General features: G+C 49.8%; 2 protein-coding genes across 2 annotated transcripts; both read right to left on the bottom strand.

Annotated features, from left to right (window-relative positions):
• Positions 1 to 5,581: 5,581 nt before the first annotated feature.
• On the bottom strand, positions 5,582 to 8,587 carry KVR01_000184 (uncharacterized protein). Its single transcript, XM_044793019.1, has 2 exons — positions 7,334 to 8,587; positions 5,582 to 7,177 (listed from the first exon to the last, which is right to left on the bottom strand). Exons 1-2 carry the CDS (start codon positions 7,897 to 7,899, stop codon positions 6,406 to 6,408), a joined length of 1,338 nt encoding a protein of 445 aa, XP_044650133.1. The 5' UTR covers positions 7,900 to 8,587; the 3' UTR covers positions 5,582 to 6,405.
• A 10,092-nt stretch (positions 8,588 to 18,679) lies between these two features.
• Positions 18,680 to 20,444, bottom strand: KVR01_000047 (uncharacterized protein; the record flags this gene model as incomplete). Its single annotated transcript, XM_044790436.1, has 8 exons — positions 18,680 to 18,936; positions 19,000 to 19,077; positions 19,122 to 19,235; positions 19,338 to 19,374; positions 19,454 to 19,544; positions 19,632 to 19,668; positions 20,204 to 20,257; positions 20,330 to 20,444. 8 exons carry the CDS (start codon positions 20,442 to 20,444, stop codon positions 18,680 to 18,682), a joined length of 783 nt encoding a protein of 260 aa, XP_044649996.1.

The following is a 20,444-nucleotide window of genomic DNA, read 5'->3' as shown; positions in this document are numbered from 1 at the left end:
AGTAAAATTATTAATATTATTATATTTAAAATATAAAAGGAAGTATTATTAATATCTTTTAGTATAAAAGGTAATAAATTATATAAATTTAAGAGTAATATTTTATTTAATATCTTTTTTAATTATATTTATATAATTAATAATAAAAGATATTATATTTTAAGTATAATTATAATATATATAAAAGAATTATTATTATTTTAAAGTATTATTAATAATAAAAGGAATTAAACTTTTAATAGTTTTTAAAGTAAATTAAATTATTATTAATAAAATATAAAGTTATAAATTTAAAGGTTATTATTATTAATTATAATATTACTTTAATTAATATTATTAAATATATATTTTTATATTTATTATTAACTTTATATTTTTATATTAATATAAATATTATCTTTAATATTAAAAGAAATAATAGAAAGTATTAAGTTTATAAAGTATAAAAGGAGGAAGTTAATAATAAGAAGGATTTAAGAGTTAAGAATTTAAATATAGCCTTATTTAATACTCTAATAAAAAGTAAAATAACTATTTTATTAAAAATTTTAAATAAAATCCTCTAAATTTATTAAACTTTATTTAATTTATTTAAGTTTATAAAGTATTTAATTAATTATTAAATTTTTAACTTAATTTAATATTATTTATAAAAGAGTTTTAAATTAATAAATAATAATTTAATATTTAAAAATTTATTATATAAATAGAAAAAGGAAATTATAATTAAATAAATAGTTTATAAAATTTATAAAGTCCTTAATTTTAATTTATATATAATATTCTTAATAAAAGTATATATTAAAAGTTTAAAGTCTATTTAAACTATAAAATAGGGAATACATTTTATTTTATTAAAATTATTTATAAGGTTTTAAAGGATATTATTTATAACTTTTAATTAAAAAAGTATATTAAAAATATTCTTTTTTAAAAGTTTAATAAATAAAAGTAATTAAAAGTTTTTTAGTATAAGTTTTATAAATAGTTTTAAATCTTTTTTAAATATTAAAAAAGGTTATATAAATACTTAAAAGTAAGATTATATAAAGTAATTACTTATAATTAATCTATATCTACTCTATATTTATATAATATAACTTAATTTATATTAATTAAATTATTAATAAAAGAAAGTTAAATAACTTTTAAAAGGTTAATATATATAAATTCTTTTAACTTAATTATAATTTATTAATTAATAACTTTTACTTATAATTTATTTATTAAAATAAATTAAATTAATTAAAAATACCTTTATAAAATAACTATATTTATAATTAATAAAGTAAGTATCCTTAAATAAAATATAAACTAAATAATAATTATAATAAATAAATAAATTAAATTAATAACTACTAATTTAAAAATAAAATAAAAATAAAATAAAAATAATAATAACCTTTTTTAATAAATAAATTTAACTTAAAAGTAGAATAATTTAACCTTATAGTTTTAAATAAAGAGAATATTTATAATAATAATATTTAATAAAAACTATTTAATAAGATTAATAGTTAATAATAAAGTTAATAAAGTAAGTAAATTACTAATTAAAATAATAATTTACTTCTTTAAATATATTCTTAAATATTTTACTAATAGTTAAAAATAATATATAGAAATATAAAGGATTATTAATTAATTATTATAAATAAATCTAATTATAAATAACTTTATTAATAATAATAAAATATATAACCTAAAATTTAAATATATATATAATTAAGTATAAATTATATTTAAAATACTACTTATTTAAACTTTAATATATATAATTTATATAATTTTTAACCTCTCTTTTATTAATTAATAAAGAAATAATATTAAGTATTAATTATATATAACAATCTTATTAATTATTATAGTAGGTTTTAATTAAAATAAATTTATATATATATATAGGTATCACTTAGTTATATTTAAGTGCGCACCTTTCGATTCTAAGTGCGCGAATTTCCGTTCTCTTGTATAGTGGTAAGCACCGCGCCTAAACTCTCGGTGTTTAAATATTATAATGCCGAAAGATGACTGTAGATATTAAGAAATTATAATTGTGTGTATTAGTTGAGATTTAGATTTAAAGTAATACTAGTAGTGGGTAAGCTGTGGGCTGAATAGATGGGCCTATAAGAGGGGGGGGGTGTTAAATGTAATTTACTGATATGCCTAGGTATGAATGAATTATGGACTATGTAGGTGAATTGGTATCTAGGAAGTGTAGGTCTAGCTCTTGCGTATTGATGGATGGGTGGGCGGGACTAAACAAAAGAAACGGTTGCTTCCGGCTCGGGGGCAGCATTAATTCACCTTCACCACCGCCCCCCCCCCCCCGCGCCAGCCTCTGCCACCGGCCAATGGCGCTTCCTCCTCTGTCCGTGCGGCTTATCAGGTGTGGGGTGGGACTGTTTCATTTGCTGAGCTTGACTTGTTGAGGCGGGCGGCTGTGAAGAGGAGGTGGAATGGGTGCAACATGGGATTTCGTGGATGGATGGATGGATGAAATCCAATCCATGTTGGGGCACGGACTATGTGCTGTGCTGTGCTGTGTTGTGTTGTGTTGTGACATGTCGTCTGCGCGCCCCCGCCTTCATCAGCAACAGCAGAGAACCCCCAGACACCCCTGTGTAAATCAATCTTGAGAGCAGCATCATGGGCAAATGAATATCTCTCTCCCGCCTGCCTGCCCCTCCCCACGAGGGCGGTGAAGCCACGGCAGGTTGTCTTGACGGTGGGGTTTCACTATCTTGCCCTCGGGGTAATAGTGTAGTTTATCTCACACGAAGGAGGAGGTGGGACCCCGATCTATCAATGCAGTTCGTTTGCGGTGCGGTGCGGTGCGTGCGTGTTGCTTGGCTTGGCTGGCTCGCTCCGAATCGGCGGGCAGGTGGGTGCCCAGGTGGGGTGGACTGTCGACGGTGGATACGGCACCAGAATATGGATGGATCCGGGACAGGACAAGACAATGCAACGGCGGCCGGCTGCCCGTCAGCCTGCTGTTTATCGATGGGTGGATGGATGTCCTGTGGGCCCTGGGGAGACAGACACTCGGGAAATCCATCTCTAAACATCGTTCACGCGTGTTGCATTGGAAGAGGGCCCCCTCCCCTTCTCCCTTTTTCTCAGTGGCTCTCCGTATGCTTGTTTTATTTCCCCCCTCCGCGACACGCTGTGGATAGGCGACACGCCTTGTTATTTTTTTTGTTTCTTATTTTGGTTTGCCGCGGGGCTGGCTTATGTCGTGTGTTGATGCATGCTTATTATACCGGCTCCAGGAATAGCAACGTGGGTTGCTTCAGCACGCGAAAGCTTACTACATGGCACTCGCGCGCGTATACATGTGCGGTGGTGCACATGTGACTTGCTGAAAGAAGACTTGAGTGGCCTGACAGTACATAAAGAAATCGTTTCGTTACTACATCAATGGCTGATGGAGGAGAGACTGGAAGAGGGGGAGATATGTGGACTCGGCGGGCGGGTGAGTTGTCCATGCGTGCGGCCGGCCGGCCTTTCCAAGGTTAGGTTGTTGCCTCGCGCCGCAAATCGACATGGCATGATCCCATCTCGAAACTTTTGCCGCCCCGGTCAGGTCAGAGCCGCTGGCTACGGTGGGGTTGGGTTGATGCATAAACTGTGGATTGTCTGCCCGTCTGTCTGTTTATGCCGAGGTCTCTCCTCTAGCCTGTTACCTAGGTATTATCCTGCCGTTATTTTAGTCCTCGCTACTACTTAAAACCTTTTTTCTTCTCTGCTGCCCTGCAGAACATCACAGGCAGGCAGGCGGGTGGAGAAAAGCAGCCCGGATGGACCCTTATTTCTAAACTAGCTGCATGTACTGCACTGTTGTCAATGCGTCTGCATAGCGATCTTGTCGTGCGTGGCTGATGAGGGGCAACTTGAACTTTGAAGGCACAGACGGCTCCACGACTTGTTGTGTGTGTGATAAGTGCGACAACAGTAACAACAAACAAACAAAAAAAACATGAACTATCTACACTATCATCCGTACCCCTCCGCGTAGACACGCGACCAGAATCGCGCCCCGCCCCGCCCCCACCTCCCAGACACCATCGTGGCGTGGTGACGACGTTGGCTTGCTTGCTTGACTTCAGCCGTCGGTCGTGGGGATTCATTCAACGTGCCTGTGCCTGTGCCTGCCTGCCTGCCAACGCACGAGTCAGCGGGCGGCGTGGCGATCGCCCTCGGAAACAAGCCATGCCGCCTTGTCTTACTCGGGTAGTTTTTCCTGGGCTGGGCTGTGGGTGGTCTCATGAAATCCCATTGTGTTTCTACGTACGCCCAGGACAACAATAACAAGATTGCCCCTCCCGTCTGGCCGGGGTAGTCTGTACCTATCGAGGAGCGGGCGTAACCTCGATACTCTGACACGCGTGCATATCATTACCGGTCCTCCGGGCGGGAAGGATATTGCGTGTACGTACTGTATACCGCATTCATAATTAGCATTTATTAGCAAGCAAATAAACAGCAAGAGACGCCGGGCGGGCATGACTCTCCCTTTACTGTACACGTGTAGAAAGGCGTCCGTCCGCCTGTCTGTTCATCAGCCCAAACCTGCCCTACCCGCCTGCAAACCGACCGAGTAAACTTTTCCGTGCAGTCAGGATGACATGATATGATAGGCCAATGGCTCTCCCTCCCGTCTAGTCTGGCCTGGTCGGGCTGGGCTAGGGCTGGGGCTGTTCCCCGACCCGGGGCGGAAAAGGCGCAAAAGCAAACCAACCTACCTACCTACTTATCTACCTTGACACGGTTCTGGTCCAGGTCTCGGACCCGGGGGTCTAGGCCGAGCGGACGGACCAGACCAGACCAGACCAGACCAGACGGCAAGCAAGCAGTAGCAGCAGATAATACATACCTGGTGATAACAAACAGACAAAAGACGACCAACACCCCTCCTCCCCTCCCACGCAAGCGCCAGGCCGAACCAGGCGACCCAGCCCAGCCGGTCCTAGATACCACGTCGCCTCGATCGTATACATACATGTAGACCCAACCCAGCCGCCCGTCAGAGAAGCGACCAGAAAAAAAAAAAAAAGGCGAGAGGAATAAAGGACAAAAGGAGACGGCGCATGCCCGTCAGTCAGTCCAGTAACTTGCCCCTCCCCCCTCCCCCATCCCATCACCACCAGCCGAAAGACCCGCCCCCCAAGGTATCTATCTATCTATCAACCTACCTACCCAAACAAACCAGCATCCAAGAAGGAAAAGAAAAGCCCCTAAACCTTCAGCCCGCAGACGGTACCCCCCCCCCCCCCAGCAGCAAAAAAGCTCAAGCCTCCTCCCCCCTCCCCCCTCCATCCACCCAGGCCCAGGTCCAGGTCCAGGTCCAGGCTAGCCGCCAGACGAACCTTACCACGTCTGACTCGAACACCACCACTATCACCACCACCCCTCCCCAAAAAGAGGACTGATCAAAAAAAAGGGCCGGGGTTTGGTTGAAACCCACACCACAGCCGAGCCGAGTCGAGTCGAGTCGAGTCGAGTCGGCGGAAACCAAACCTTGAGCTTACTTACTAGTTCATGATGATCATGGAAAAGTCTACGGTATGTATGTATGGTACGTATATGCTTCTTTACTCATTCCGTAAGTACACTACATAGTAGTGCAATACATAGATTCAACCCCGATGGATATCGACGTGCATGCTAATAAGCCTGCTGCTATGTCATGGTGCATTGGCCCGGCCCACCTCCAAATTCATTCACTCGCGTTGCCTTCCCTTGCCCTGCCTTGCCCTGACGTACGTTTTTTACTGTTCCTGTTCTGGAACCAACCGGATCTATCTGACTTGCTGATCTAGCCTGCCCGTCTGCTTGCCTGCCAATGCACGGCATCATCTGATTCCCGCAGTAGCATTCGCAGCGAGCTTGTACTGTACTGTGGTATCCGTACATGCAAGCTGATTCAAGCACATACACAACAAGGCGACACCAAAAAGTGTGAAGGGAGAATTGGATCCTTTGCATTGTTTTGTTGCGCCGTTTTTTCCTTCCTCAGAAGTGATAGAGAGCCCCAAAATGCACTTTTGAAGCTTTTTTGTCTTGAGCCTGCCCGCCATGGCCCCCGTGCATGCCCTTTTTCGTTTGACCCAAGTGTGGGAGGGGGGGGAGCCCCGTTCCCTTTCCCCCCTCCCTTCCAATCGCTTCCCACTCCCAAAGCATCTACACCTCTAAAGGGTAATCTAGAGTGCCCAAAAATAAAATATGAGTCTGTTTCCCGTCCCAAATCTCGCTCAAATAAAAAGTCGTAATGTACATATACAGTAGCTTCCAGCACAGTGTGGAGAGGACATTTTCCCGGGATTATAATCGTTACATCGTTCGTAGGGTAGATGGGCAGGTATATGGCACATGTGACCAAGATGGTGCTCAGCTGCTGCCTCAGTAGTCGTCCAGGAGGCAGTCGAGCTCGTCCAGCTCGATCGTCTCGGGGCTCCGGTCCCACTCCAGGAGGCTGTCGAGTTTGGCCCAGCTGTCCATGTCGCCCTCCTTCTTGGCGCTGACCGAGAAGGCAGGCCGCATCGCCGGGCTGGCCATGAAGGCCATCGGGGGTGGTTGGTTGCCGGCGGCGCTGGCCTTGGGCTCGCCAAACAGGCTGTCGTCCTTGGCGTGCTCGTCCAGCTCCGTGCTCTGGACGACAACCTCGGGCTTGACCGGCAGCAGCCCACCGCTGAGCTTCCGCTTCTGGAGGCCGTCGGCCGTCTGGGTGAACTCCTTCTCGTCCTTCTCGAGCGGCGGCGACGCCCCTCGATGCGACTGCACAGGCAGTGCCAGGGTCGGGATGGGGCGCCCGGAGAAGGAGCCGACGGGGGTGGCGGGCATGGGCATGTCGTCGTCCATGTCGTCGAACTCGGGCGACGACAGGTCCACCTCGGGGGAGGGGCTGAGCTCTCTCCTGCGGTCGTCCTCGGCATCTTCCGAGGCCGATGTCGCGCTGGGTGTGACGAGGGCACGCGCCTGTGCCGCGGCGAGGGCTGCCATGGTTGGCTCGGGTAGGGGCCCGTGGGGGCATGTTGTGAGGTAGAAGTAGGTCCTGCGCGGGTGGACCGTCTCGAGCTCCTTAGCCATGGGGCAGGGGTTGTTGGCGTTCCAGCACGAGCGCTTGAGGTAGGTCGACAGTCTCGAGGAGATGATGGCGGAGGGATTTGCGGATCTATAAAAGGTCAGCGTCAGTATAAACCAGCGACGAATGCGCATTGTGAGGCACGCGGTACGGTGCGGTGCGGTGCGGTGCGGCGCGACACGGCACGGCACAAGGTGATGCGGGACAGAAAAAGCATGTAGAGGATGAAGAAGGGCGACAACATACTGTTGGACGATCTTGAGCTGCTGCATCAGGACGGGGACGAGCTCCTTGACGATGTGGGGGCGGTTGCCGGCATTCTGGAGCTGGACGATGACGGCCTCGACGATCTCGTCGTTGACGGTGCTGAGGTCGACCTTTGGGGCGGCGGCGGCGTTGTCGGCGGCGGCGTCCTTCATCTCTACCGAAGAGGCCCTCGACCTTGGCGGGGAGGGGGGCAGCTTATTCGAGGCAGAGTGATGGCGCTTGGCGGCGGGAGTGTCGTCGCCAGCGTGGGAGCGTTTTATCTTCTTGGAGAGATGGGTCTGAGCGTCCATGTCGGCGGGGCTGGAGGGGCTCCGTGGGCGTGGGGAGTGGGAGGAGGGCGAGTTCGTCATGGACGACGGTGATGATGTCGACGACGACGAGGAGTGTGCTGCGCTATGGCTTTGGCTTTGGCTCTGAGGGTGGCTAGGCGAGAGTCGACTTGCGGCGGCGGCAGCTCTGGCGGCGTCGCGTTCGGCCAGGGTGACTGGGACGTGGATGCCCAGGGAAGGGAGGGAGAGCGACTTGCGACGGGTATTGTAGGGCATTTTGAGAAATAAGTAATGGGTGGCTGCGAGTCGGGTTTATTTCTAAAACTGTCGAGGGTACGGAGTACTGTGTGTTATGTCCTTCTTTTTTTGTTCCCTGGTTCAAACGCACGAGGAACCCCGGGTGTCTAGGCGTCCGTTTGTCTTGTTTTGGAGATGGAGTATGCGGTATGGATGTAGTATGGATGGGCACGGCAGTGTATTGCTGCAGCACCACACGGCAAGAGTTGGGACCAGGCGGGGGACAATACAGTACAGTACTGTACAGGATGTAATGGTACAGAGAAGCAAGAAGGGGGATGGATGGAAGAAGGATGGACAGGTGGGTGGATGGTTCAGAGTTGGGTTGTGCAGCGCATGTGAAGGGAAAGTGAGTGTGTGAGTGTGAGAGCGTGCAGCAACGGTGAAGGAGGACGAAGGGATACAATAGTAGGATGGATGGGATGGAACGGGTTGGGCTGGGTTGGGATGGTACGGCAGGGCAGGGCAGGCAGGGGCGGGCGACAGTGGTACGGCAGGTACGGTGCTGCGCTGGGCTGGGGCTGCGGATAACGGTAAGGCAAGGCAGGGAAGGTCTGTCTGTTTGGTGGTCTGGGCTGAGTTTGAGTTGGCGCTGGTGCTGGTCAGAAAGAGGTAGGCGGGCAGAGGTGGGCAGGAGCTTGGGGTGGGAGGAGGAGGGGAGCTCTGGGGGGAGGGGGGGAGGGGGGGCAAGCGAGACCAGAGCCAGCCCAGTCCAGAGCAGGGGGTGTGCACACGCCACAGCTAAGAGAGAGAGAGAGCACTTGAGCGACAAACTTTTTGGTCGGCCGCTCATTCGCTCGTCCCTGGTCAGGGTTGCCACGGCACTACGAGGGGCACTACGAGCCGGTACCTGGCAGGAACGGCTGATTCAGGTGGGAGCATCAAGTACCTGCCCTAGCAACCATGGTAGCCAAGGCAGCGAGCAACACACAACATACGGGGGTAGGGGGTTGACGAGGGGGGTGGGTGTGAGACAGACGACCGGAGAGACACGGGCGGAAATGGGCGAGAGAAAGAAAAACTCGCGGGGGGAGGAAGAAAAAAAAAAAAAAAGAAAAAGAGTGGGAAGAGGGTTGCACGGTGCAAGAGCTGTGGGCCCGCTTGGACAGGGGGGCCCTTCACAATCCATGACACTTGCATTAGCGCGTGTGCTGCTTCCATGCCAACCCCAGCCAGAGCCCCGTCACCACGCTCGATCTGACCCACCCCCTGCCAAAAGAGGTTTGACGCCGAACACGAAGGGGGAAGCAAAGACAAGAAAAGAGAGAGAGAGGAAGAAAAACTCGACATCATGGTCGAACAATGCCATGCCTTCTCCGAAACCCCCCGGCTGCTTGTTTCTGTGACGATGCCTCGTCGTCTCGGTCGAAAAAGGCGGTAAGCCGATTCCGCCGGCATTATTCTTGATTGTCATCCCATTCACATCTCGGACTGCTAGTTATCTGGGATGGCCTCGACTGGCATCTCAGGCATGTCATATGGACTTGTTCGCCCCGACGACAGGGCATGAGCCAACCGATGAATCAACCAAATCCGGCCCGTCGAATCAAACACGCGGGTGAAGTTGAGGGTGGGCAGCAAAACTGCTGACTGCTGACGACGAGACTGCATGCCTGATAGAGTACTACTCCGTACATAGTAGCGCCAGAGTGGGAAGCGCAGCCAACTGCCGTCCAAGCTGCGTTGTCTGGGCTGCTGGCTAGGCTAGGCTGCGTTGGCTGGGGATCGGTTCGTGCTAGTCTCTCCTCTCCCGTTTGCTGTCTTGCTGTCATACTGTCTGTCTCCTCTCGGGAGGCTGGCGCCAAATCTCACCTGCCTGCTGCGAGGTACGTACCTTGCAGCAGTAATAAGCGACACAACGCACGCACCACCACACCACCACCACATCGGATCGCACGCACATCGCACGCATCACTGTGAGCAATGGGCCCAGGTGACAGCAACCGGTCTGCACCCTGCCCAAAGAGGTCTCGTTTCAGCCTTTTCTCCTCTGCTAGCCGGCTGACTGTGCATGTAATTGACGCCGTGCAATCTCGAGAGAGGCTTCATCTCACCCGCATGCTCGCATGTTCGCATGTTCGCATCATGTCTGTCTCACCCGCAGCACCGCCAGAGGAGAAAAACCTCGGTACAGTACCCCGTCGGCGTCGGGGGGCTCGGGGTCGGAAGGGTATGTATGTACATAATGAGAATGAATGTGTGAGATCACACAGCACAAGCGCACAAGCGCACACAGTGATAGATTGCAATGCACAGATCCAGTAACTCGGCTGTGCCACCCAGAGTCTTGTCTCTGCCAATCTCCCCGACCACCCGCCGGGCCAATTGCGAGGCCTGAAAATCCAATGATCATTACACGGGATGGGGGGGGGGGAGGAAATAAGACGAGCAGATGAGAGAAAGAGTGAGGGAAAAATCTGAGCACCTTTGACATGGATCCCGTCTCCGACTAGTGGGCTGGCAGGCTAGTGGCCATCAAAATCGGCTCCAAAGTCCCAGTCGAGAGCCCCAGTCTCGTGTGTGGGTGGAAGGAAGGCTCGGCTTTCTCTGCCACTTCTCGCCAGTTCCAGCTCTCTGCCCACTGCCCACTGCCCACTGCCCACTGCCCAGTTCTGCCAGCCAGGTCAGTGCCCACTGAGATAAAAATGGGCAGGCAGGCAGGCAGGAGAAAGACACACAGACAGAAAGACAGACAGACAGACAGACAGACGAGCGCAGTGACATCTGCAGTGACATCAAGATTTGTGGGGCCCATCGCTGCCCCTTGCTCCTACAGTATTGCTCGCACCTTCCCTCTCACAACGCCCGCCCAATAGGAGACCAGGCTGGACCGGGGGACGGACCACCTTCGAGAAGAATTCCATGGCCCCAAACAGCCGGTGCCCATACCCTTGCCTGCCTTGGACCTGGGATCAGGTTCAGGTTTGGCTTTTCCGGCTGATGAGCCTGCCAACCTGGGAGGCAAGAGGGCAACACAGTCCATCCTGCCAGCCTGCCAGTCCCTGCCAGTCCCTGCCAGGTCAACAAGAGACCGACCCGACGGACGATCACTGACGAAAAGAACTGGGCCGCCGCCCCGTTTTGCTCGTCAGGTTTCCTCCTCAACCCGCACTGCGCAGCCATTTCTGTGGGGCCTCCAGACTCCTCACCTCGTCACCTCGTCGGCCGATTGGGTCACAGGCATCGTGAGTATCCTCTCTCGGCTACGCAGTACTGTGTGTGTCCAGCGCCGGTGCCCCAGTGCCTGCCCTCAGGTCTGCCAGCAGGAACAAGTCAGCCAGTCAATTCGGTAAAGCCGCGCAAAGGGCCCTTGGGTCTCCTTGGTTGGTCCCTTCCCACTCCCCTCCTGCTTCTTCCCTCCTCTTCTGCCCCAGGTTTGACCAGTTTTTAGGGGTCCTGCTCGTGCATGTCCCGAGGCTCCTCGCCAGCCAGCCCGGGCCCCTCGACGCAAGAAAGCACATGCAGGACATGGGGCCCTCCCTGCCAGTGGACGGGGCAACAGGTGGCCACCCCTGGCCGCAGCACCACTCGGCTATCTCCATCAGCTTCCGGCTAGACCAAAACCTCATCCTACACAGTACCAGCCTGCTGCCCTGCTGCCCTGCCACGCCTCACAGCAGCCCTGCCCTGCCAGCTGCCAGCCCAGCCAGCCAGCCAGCTAGCCAGCCTGCATGTGCTGAACGCAGTAATAAGGGGGGCATCGCGCTAACAGCAACAAGATCTCCAGCCATGACTTCATGATACGCCCACGTCGCCAGCGCCCACGGCGGAATAGCCGCGATTGACTTGGGCAGACAGCACAGAGCGACCAGTGCAGGCCAGTTCCCCGGTCGCTGGGCGTCGCTCAGACTCGCTCTACAGTACTACTACTACTGCAACGACGAGTTGCCAACACGGGCAGACTGGCAAATGGGCCAGCACTCGCGCTGAACTGACAGACTGACAACTGACTTATCCGTCTCAAGTGCTCCCGTCCAGCCATCCCGCCTCTACATCCCCTCGGCAGTGCAGCAGGCGAACCACGCGCAGCCGCACACTACGCATGCACACTACACACCACCCATCCAGCCATCTATAACACAATGCGACACAAGATGCGAACCCGTCTCCCCGTTTGGGACGCGGGCAGCGGCAGCTCCCAGCCGAAGGCGGTGACAGACCGTCATTTTCGGATGCGATGGCTTGCTTCAACACCCTTGCTCACATTGAATCCTGCCAGCCTGCCCGGGCCTTTTCCCAACGGCGCACCTCACACTAGAGCCCGCGAGACCGCGAGACCCTTGGCGTGCACGACGTCGCTTCTGTCCTGAGACGACGCAATCTACCTATAACGCCTCTCCCAGTATAGGCCCCCATCCCGCATCGGCGTCTCTCTCCTCCGTGCCTCTGGTCCATCACCCGGCCGAAACTGAGCCCCAAAAAAGTTGTCCGTAGGAGGGGTCTCGCTGGGCACCACCAATCCCCGTCCCTACCCAATGTCCATACCGCCATTCATGCATGCATTCAGGCATTGTGATCCCCCAGGCTACGGAGTAGATCATCAAAGGGTCCTCCTACCCGGCCGGGCACTATTCCTGCCAGCAGCATCCATCCGGGACCTGATTGATTGACCGATCGTGCCTTGACGCAGCGAGTTCCTCGAGTCAGTCGGTCGTTTCCTGACGCCTCCCCAAAGCCCGGGCATCAGGTCAGGGCAAAGAGGGATCAAAGTGTAACCCCGCACCCCCAGACCCAAGAGGAGAGAGGATTCTCGAGACGAGACAGACCACAGGCGCACGTACGACATAACGGCCCATTCCAACCGCCCGGATGGCCCAGGTGGGTGGCGAAACAGCATGGGGCCCTGTCTGGCATCCCGGCCGTTGATCATCGCCATTGATTCCTCCGCCCAGTCCTGGCTGTCTGGGTGTCCTGGCAGCCCTGGGTGTCTGAGAAGTAGGGGACCGGAGTTGTTTCATCGAAACAACCACCACCACCACCACCACCACTACCACCACCACCGGCGGCCGGCGGCCGGAGCGTGCGCGGGTTCCCACGCACAGGCAGAGTGTGATCGCTTGATGGGGATGGTTCATGAAGGATCATGATCTGCCATCACGTCCTCCGGTTCCATCTTCCTTCGCACATATGTCTGCGATTGACCCTTTTACCGGCGAGGAGGTCCGGCGAGCAGCCAGCAGCCACCACGCGCAGGGCCAAGGATAGGTAGGTAGGTACAGTACGTCCTCATTGAGCTGGAGGTCGGCCGATCCCCGTCTACGTCAGTGCTGCCGCCATCCGGCTGGTGACCCGACATTGTTGTTATAGGTAGGCTGTTTTTCCTGTGGCTGGGACCTTTTCCAGGCGCTTATATGTACTGTATTTTTACCGGTGTGTGACGTGCGGCGCGCAATTGGCTGTCGTGGTTGGTGGGTTGACCATGTGCCCATTTGACGCCGTTGAACGAACTGTGCCCCCCCCTCCATCACCCACAGTGTGTCCGTTCCCCCCTAACCCTGGTGACGTCCTGCCGCTGTGAGTGAGCCAGACCTACAGACCTGCATTGATGTGGCTCTCCTCTGCACGCTGCTACTACACGCATGGAAAATAGTGTCTCGTTATATGATGGACTAAATGGTATACAGTTGAATCAATCGATGTTTCCGGAACGGGGGGAATACTATATATGTATACAAAGCGTAGTATCCACACACCCCCCCCTTCCTGTGTTCCGAGGGACCCTGTGCACATGTGGGATATCTAATTATGGCCCGATCTTGATGAACATCAGACTTGAATATTATCGGCCGCGTGTTCGTTCGTCGGTTCGTTCGTTCACACAGGGCGGCGGTCTCATCATCAAGGGCCGGGCGGAGGAAATGCGCCGGACCGGGAGAAGATATACCTGGGGACGTGACGTGACGCGGCTACCGAGGAGGGAGGCCGCGTGGCGCCTGGGGGTGAAGGTGGGGGGGGTCTTCTCCCTTGAATGTTCTCAGGTAACTTTTCCTTTAGGCTTTTGCGTCTTGTCACCGTATGCAGGCGCCATGTGTGTCCCCTGATGTACTTAGTATGCGGAATAGAAGCGAGACCGGTTTTGCGTCTTTTTCTCATGGCCGTCGTCTATCTCGTTGTTAAGCAGACGGTCGTGCCCGGCTGCTTTGTGATTTATGGGCCCGGCGCCTTTGCTTGTGGCACGGGCTGGTAGGTTATTTCCATTCTAGGAGGGTGTTCGTTCTTTTTTATGAGAACGGATATTCGCACCCACTAAAACGGCTAGTATACCTAAAGATATACCCCTAGTACACCAATCTTAATCTATACTATTATATACTTCCTTACCCTTTTATTATAGCTTTTAGTTTAATAGTTTATTACTTCTTACCTTATTATTACTTAAAGTGCTCTAGTGAGTCCTTAAGTATTTAAATCTCCTTCTAAGTTTTCTTTTTATTACTAATAAGGTTCTTTATAGTTAAGTTAACCTATAGGAGTTAGTTAATAGTTTTATAAGCCTTTATATAGGGCTTTTTAGCTGCTAGCCTAGGTATTAATGCCGTCGTTACTTTAACTACTAGTGAGTTAGTAGGAGGGTATTTAGTGGGCGGGTGGTTAAGGCTGTAAAAAGTATTTTAGGTAGGTAGTTAAAGTAACGTTAAATAGAGCCCTCTAATTGGTTACAGCCCTTATAGGGCCCCTAGTAGCTAGTTTGTATGGGTGTACTAGCCGTTTTAGCGGGTATAAATATCCGTTCTCTTTTTATAGGTTGTGTTTTACGTGAGTGCAGCGGTAGTAACTACCTAGGCATTATGGGAGGAGTCTGCTAGGGTCTTCTTTCCCCTCCCCCCTGCTACTGTCATCGAGTTGACTAGATGTTTGATTTAACCTTGTGTTGCTTCGCGAGAGTGGTATGCCAGTGGGGCATATTACTTGCTAGGGGGTAGAACAACCTTCCTAGTTTGTTTTCGTTTTCTGGAATAGGTTGGTATAACAAGGCAAGCGGTTTCTTTTTCTTTTTCTTTTTTTTCTTTCTGAAATCGGTAGGCATGAGAAAGATGGAGCGAGTCCTGCCTCGCTGAGTGAGAAGCTACTGATGGGTGTTACATCACTGATTTGAATCGGGGGGTGTCCTTTTTGCATCGTTACTAATCTTCCAAGTAACTACGTATTTACTGCATGTGTGCAATCTTGGTGCAGAGCCATGGGTATCGTAGAAGCTCCTTCGAAGCCTTTTGCGTGGTTTCCGGGCCTCTTGTCTGTGGGCGCTCCGGATGAGGTCTCCATGTGAGGATTGGAGGGGACGGCTGGACCCTCGGGAGTTCTTGCGCAGGAACGGAGTGTGCTTTGTTGCGTTGTACTGTGATTCGGTTGCAGCTCCCTTCAACCTACCATCATTAGGATCTTTCTTGGATTGTTTTTTTTCGTCAGGCTTCAAAGCTGCGAATTTCACCCATCTATTTGCTGTATTCCCAGGCGGGCAGATCGCCTCTGTCGCATTTGATATCCGTTTGCTTCTTTCTGCTTTGGAACAACGAAACTGATCAGCCCGGATAACCATACCCAGTTGTAGCCGAATCTACAAACGAATTCACTTCATTTCAATTTAACTGGAGACAGACGCCATCTCAGAAACCTCCCCTGGAATTCATTGGCCATACAATCTCAACGATAACTACTCTTGATGGGCCGCCCGCGTTCAAAGCGTATTAAACCACACTCGACCAGGACGAGCCTCGCCCAGCTGGTCCTGCGCACCATTCAAGCGGGATCAGCCGCCTGGGTCTCTTCGATCGATAGCACAAGGCGAGATTCATGGATAATTATTCCTTGGTCAAAGATTGGGCACCGCAACGCGTCACATCAAAAGGCAGTATCAAGTTCTCGGCAGAAGATAATACCAAAGATGTACTGAACTAGTGAGTCCGCTGCCCTCCAACCACGACCTACCTCCATAGGGTTTGGGTCCGCGCAGTACCTAACGAGTGCAAACTTTGAGCAACGCCGGAGAGAGGAGGCGAGCAGTTAGGACTTGCCCCCGAGTAAGCACTCGGCAGATGGATTCTTTGGCATGCCCCGAGTCTCCATCGAGGAACCTGCCTGCCTTGATGGACAGGTGGGAAGAGTGCGCGACGTGGTGTGACTCAGAAACCGCATTGGTATTATTACGTCTGTGTCGGGAGACTTCACCCGGAAACAGCGGTGCGGCTAGGAACCATAACCATCTTGACGTCGGCATGGCTGTAACATCCGTGACCTCCCGCCCCTCAACGAGGTCAATTAATACCCTCTACTTGGAGAGATGATCCTCAGTAGCCAACTGGACTCTGCAAATCCTGGCAGCTTCTCCCTTACTACGGGCTCGAGCGTGGCACACAGCAACGGCGTGGCAGCACGAGGTTCTTCCAACAGGACAGGCTCAACATGGGCGGCGCCCATGACAAAGGGCGTTTCACAAATATGCAATCAACGTCCTGAATGACAGGTTCAAGTCCAAGTTGGCCTCGACGATGCCCGGACCATGGGTAATATCAAACCTGCACCAAGCCCGTCGAACGACCTCGTGCTGTCCGTGTATGCGAATCAAGCCAACTGACTTATCTTCGTGCTGGACAGGAAGAAAGCCTTCGAAATATGCCACTGGGATACCTGATGAAGCACGGTGACACTTGAGGTTGATCAATGGTGGTATCGACGTAGCGGGAGGAGAGAATTGATGCTCGAAACCCTGGCACGCCTGGGAGGACGACGGTGGATGTGATGCTTTTAAAGGTCCTTCTGCTCGCAAGACACTGTTGAAATATCCAAGCACGCTTGCTCCCAGTTGTGTTCAAGTTTCTGGGACGCGCCCGGTCTTTTCCTATTTTATTTTAGAGGTGTGTGTGTGTATGTGTGTGAGAAGGGTGAGATAAAGCATCCAGGGGGCTGCTTATCGAATATCTAGTGTTGGGAAAATAGGTAGCAAATGAGTATAATTAGCGCAGTAGTGGCGTGATAATAATATATTCATGATTAAAAAGCTGCCAATTATTACACTTTCCTCTTTCTTGACCACTTGTAATTTCGTTTCTAATCCCTATATATGTAACATATATATAGCGCGCCTTCATATAGCAGTAAATGCTCAAGACCTAGAGTTTTTTAAAAAAGAAACACAGTGCCAATAGTACAGAGAGAATATAGTATGTGGGCAGGTGGCCTCAGCCGCGTTCCGCACAGACAAGTCTGGAAGGTATCACTCCCGACGGCGCCGCTCACTTCTTGACCCCTTCTTACTAATCCTTTTCCCCTTCTTTCACAGAAATTTGCTATTCCCTTAAAAATTAACCAAGCTGTTGACTAAGATAAGTGTGTATGCTACTTGGAAGCTATTTTTGCGTGACTGGTTGGGTGCCTGGTGGGAGTTGTGATAATTGATTCGTGACAACTGTGTACCTGGGCATGGTTTTATGACATGCCTAGAGACTGAAATACAGGATCAAATCAGTTACCCATATGCTGCCGTCCAGAACAGCATCCGAGATTGGCAGAAACTGTGTGGACACGCGGCGTGTTATATCCTCAAAGATTGACCTATGTCCCTTCTTATGTCAGCTCCATCGTGATCTCGTGAGATACGAATAGACTATTTGTGTATAACATCGGGAGACTTTTGTGAGCTGCGCTCTGTGCCGCAGGTGCTGGCCTCTGGAACAAATCTTCCATGCTTAGGTACTCGAGGCTACTCTCCCCATATATGAAGTCACAGCCCTTTTCACACGCACCGATTCCTAGGAGATGGATAAACACTACTCCATCAATGGCGTGTGCACGTTCGGGTAATCCTCCGGCCCGTCGCATTCGCCTAATACAGTCTTCTTAACATATCTTCCTTGAATGTCTGGGTACCCTAGGGTACCATATGCCAATTTTCGGGGACCGAAAAGCGGTTCAAGAAATGCGGATTCCCACACAGACTCCATGCTTGAGTCAGCCTTTCCGGTTTTTTCGATTTTATGGATACCCACACGTAAAACTCCTTGACAACTTTATCGTGTCCAAGGTAGGGGTAAGGATCCGGGGGATAGTAATGCCCAGCCGGGCACTTGAACTTCTCCATGCCTGGGGGATGCTTGTGTTGCTTCGGGCCCCAGTACCACGGAACTTTCCTGAAAGAAAATGTGTGGCTACATTAATATTATACAAAACCAATGAATCATACATGCTCCAACGCCTACAAAAGTGCAATGCGTGGCTCCCCAGACATAATGAGACATCTAGTAGCTACCATAGGCCATAGACTCGACCCGCCGGTGTCAGGCCAAGCCCTCGCTAATCAATGCTGGACGCTGTAGATTAGTTCCCTAGGCTTTCTGTTTCGCCGCCTGCGCGCCTTGTGTGTTTCAGGGTCTCCCGTAAATCGGGTTCCACAATTGGTCTTACCGCTGCTTATATTGCCGCCAGCATACAGTACTGTATGTCATGCATCACAAGAGCACAGACGTGGCTGACTCTCGGAAAGTGTGGGGGCAGGGGAAGTATCGCAATCGCAATCGTGTGATATCTACTAGTCGGATCTGTTCAACAGATCTAGGCCAGTCCAGGCTATAGACCTCTGACTATTCGTACCGAGGTAGCTATGGGCATCTTGTTGCTTGTGCGGTCGGATGACTGTTTACCCTCGCCAGAAAAGCTTTCACCACGAGCCACGAGGGCCTCGATCAGAGCGTCGTTTTCAGTTACATGGTCTGAGTTCATCCTATATACAAGTATCTATGAAGCCTATGTACATGCGGAAACCAGTTCAACAAGGTTGGCTGCGGTTACTCTCTGGGTCCCCCATCCAGCTGGTCTCCCCAATCGCCGGCCCGACTTTTGTAGGAGTTGTTGCCACCATCAAAGGCTGTGCCACCGCCGCCGTGTCATCCGTTGCCGATCTCGACACGGGGGCAGACTGTTGCGAGCGTCTGGCATAGGCGTTTGCGTAGGCGGGCTTCTTGTTAGAGGCTGAGTGTTCGTTCGAGGAAGTGAGCCAGTGCATCACAATCGCGGAGAAGAGTACTGACAATGGAAACACATGTTAGAATTATCTGGATGAGAAGGTCGAAAAACGTTCTGACTTACTGTCGCTGTTGCAGCACATCAGGCACAGCCAAGACTCTTCTCCATTGAGAGCCATTAAAACAGTCAAGTTCCTAAAATCTCGAGGCGTTAGTCATAATGCTTTGTGGGTAAGCCTGAATCACTCACGTGATGCTGCTCGCCAGCGTGCAACAAGAGCCGATAAACGTCTTCTTGGCCAGCTTCCTCAGTCTGACATTGGCCGGTGTCCTCTGAAATTGCATGCTCTGTAACATAGTCTCAAACGTCCCTGTTTTCAAGAATTCGGACCATTTGATCGTTGGCAAGCCTAGAGCTTCCATTAGGCATGTATACTTAGGTAGGCAATTTCAATTACTCACTCGTCAGTGGGACCAGGAATGACAGAGTCAGATATACCTGTGAATCTAAGTTAGTGCTTGTGCTATGACATGATAGCAGGGAAAAAGGACAACAGGCTTTTTGGGGGCGGACATACGTTGACCAAGGCGTCGAATGAAATCAATGGTATGATGACGGGCTTCTGTAGGCCAATAACACAGTGTCCCTTGTCAAACTCCGCAATATGCCTGTAAATGTGTCAGAATATGGTTTCCAGGTGGCTGGGGGAAAGAGACCGCGGGACCTTGATCGAAGAGTTCAGTATTGTGACTTACAAGACAAAATTCATAATCGTAATGATAACATAGATCCCTTGGTTATAAGTCAGACCATAGTACTCAAGCTTCGTCCCAAGATACGTACCAAGCATCCCAAAGGAGTTGAAGATATAAAGCTTGGACTTCAGACGTGGCTTTTTTGAGCCTCGCACAATGTGCTGTTCATGAACTATTAGTTAAGCGCTTGCGCGATTATGCGGGACTATTCAACATACCGCTCTGTCCACCAGGAACAGATAAATGAACTAGTGAACGGTTACACCAGGTCTTTGCATAAAATCGTTCATCATAAGCACTTACAACCTGTTGCGTGGTTAGATTTTGGTTGCGATTTGCTTTCAGAACTCAGCGGCACCTTACCTTGCTCGTCACATATGCGAACAAACATAATCCCATCGCAGCCGTGCAAGCTTGATCGTTGAAATTGGTTCCAACCCCAAACTGCAACACGGTGGATCCGAAGACGAAGACGAAGCTGAAGAAGTATACCGCAAGGACGACTATAAGGTCTCAGCAGGTTGCCACACTGGAAGTCGTGTTTCTCGTTGCCAGTGGTAGATCGAACGCACCCCACATGGTATATGGTAATAACCGCCAGTCCTTCACGGCTAACACTTTGCTTGCTGGACGAGATGGAAGACATTGTCAGAGGGACGGTTTGGCGACAGCACCGAGGTCAGAATCCGTATACGAACCTAGCAGAAACGCAATTAGGCAGCCGGAGACGAAGGCGATGGCGATGCTGAGCGTCCGGCCGTAAAGCGGAGGCTCATACCATCCGACGGGGTCGGGGCGCTGACCCGACGCCAT

The sequence above is a fragment of the Diaporthe batatas genome (genome assembly GCF_019321695.1).
Source record: "Diaporthe batatas strain CRI 302-4 chromosome Unknown Contig00001, whole genome shotgun sequence".
Classification (NCBI taxonomy): domain Eukaryota; kingdom Fungi; phylum Ascomycota; class Sordariomycetes; order Diaporthales; family Diaporthaceae; genus Diaporthe; species Diaporthe batatas.
The sequence above is the reverse complement of the archived record's forward strand: the minus strand, read 5'-3'. Positions and strand labels throughout refer to the sequence as shown.

What these genes read in the sequence shown, in the direction of transcription:
- KVR01_000184 (XM_044793019.1), bottom strand. Translation starts at nt 7,899, where the DNA reads ATGCCCTACAATACCCGTCGCAAGTCGCTCTCCCTCCCTTCCCTGGGC. An exon ending in CAGCTCAAGATCGTCCAACA is followed by an intron (nt 7,178 to 7,333) that starts GTATGTTGTCGC and finishes GACCTTTTATAG; the next exon opens with ATCCGCAAATCCCTCCGCCA.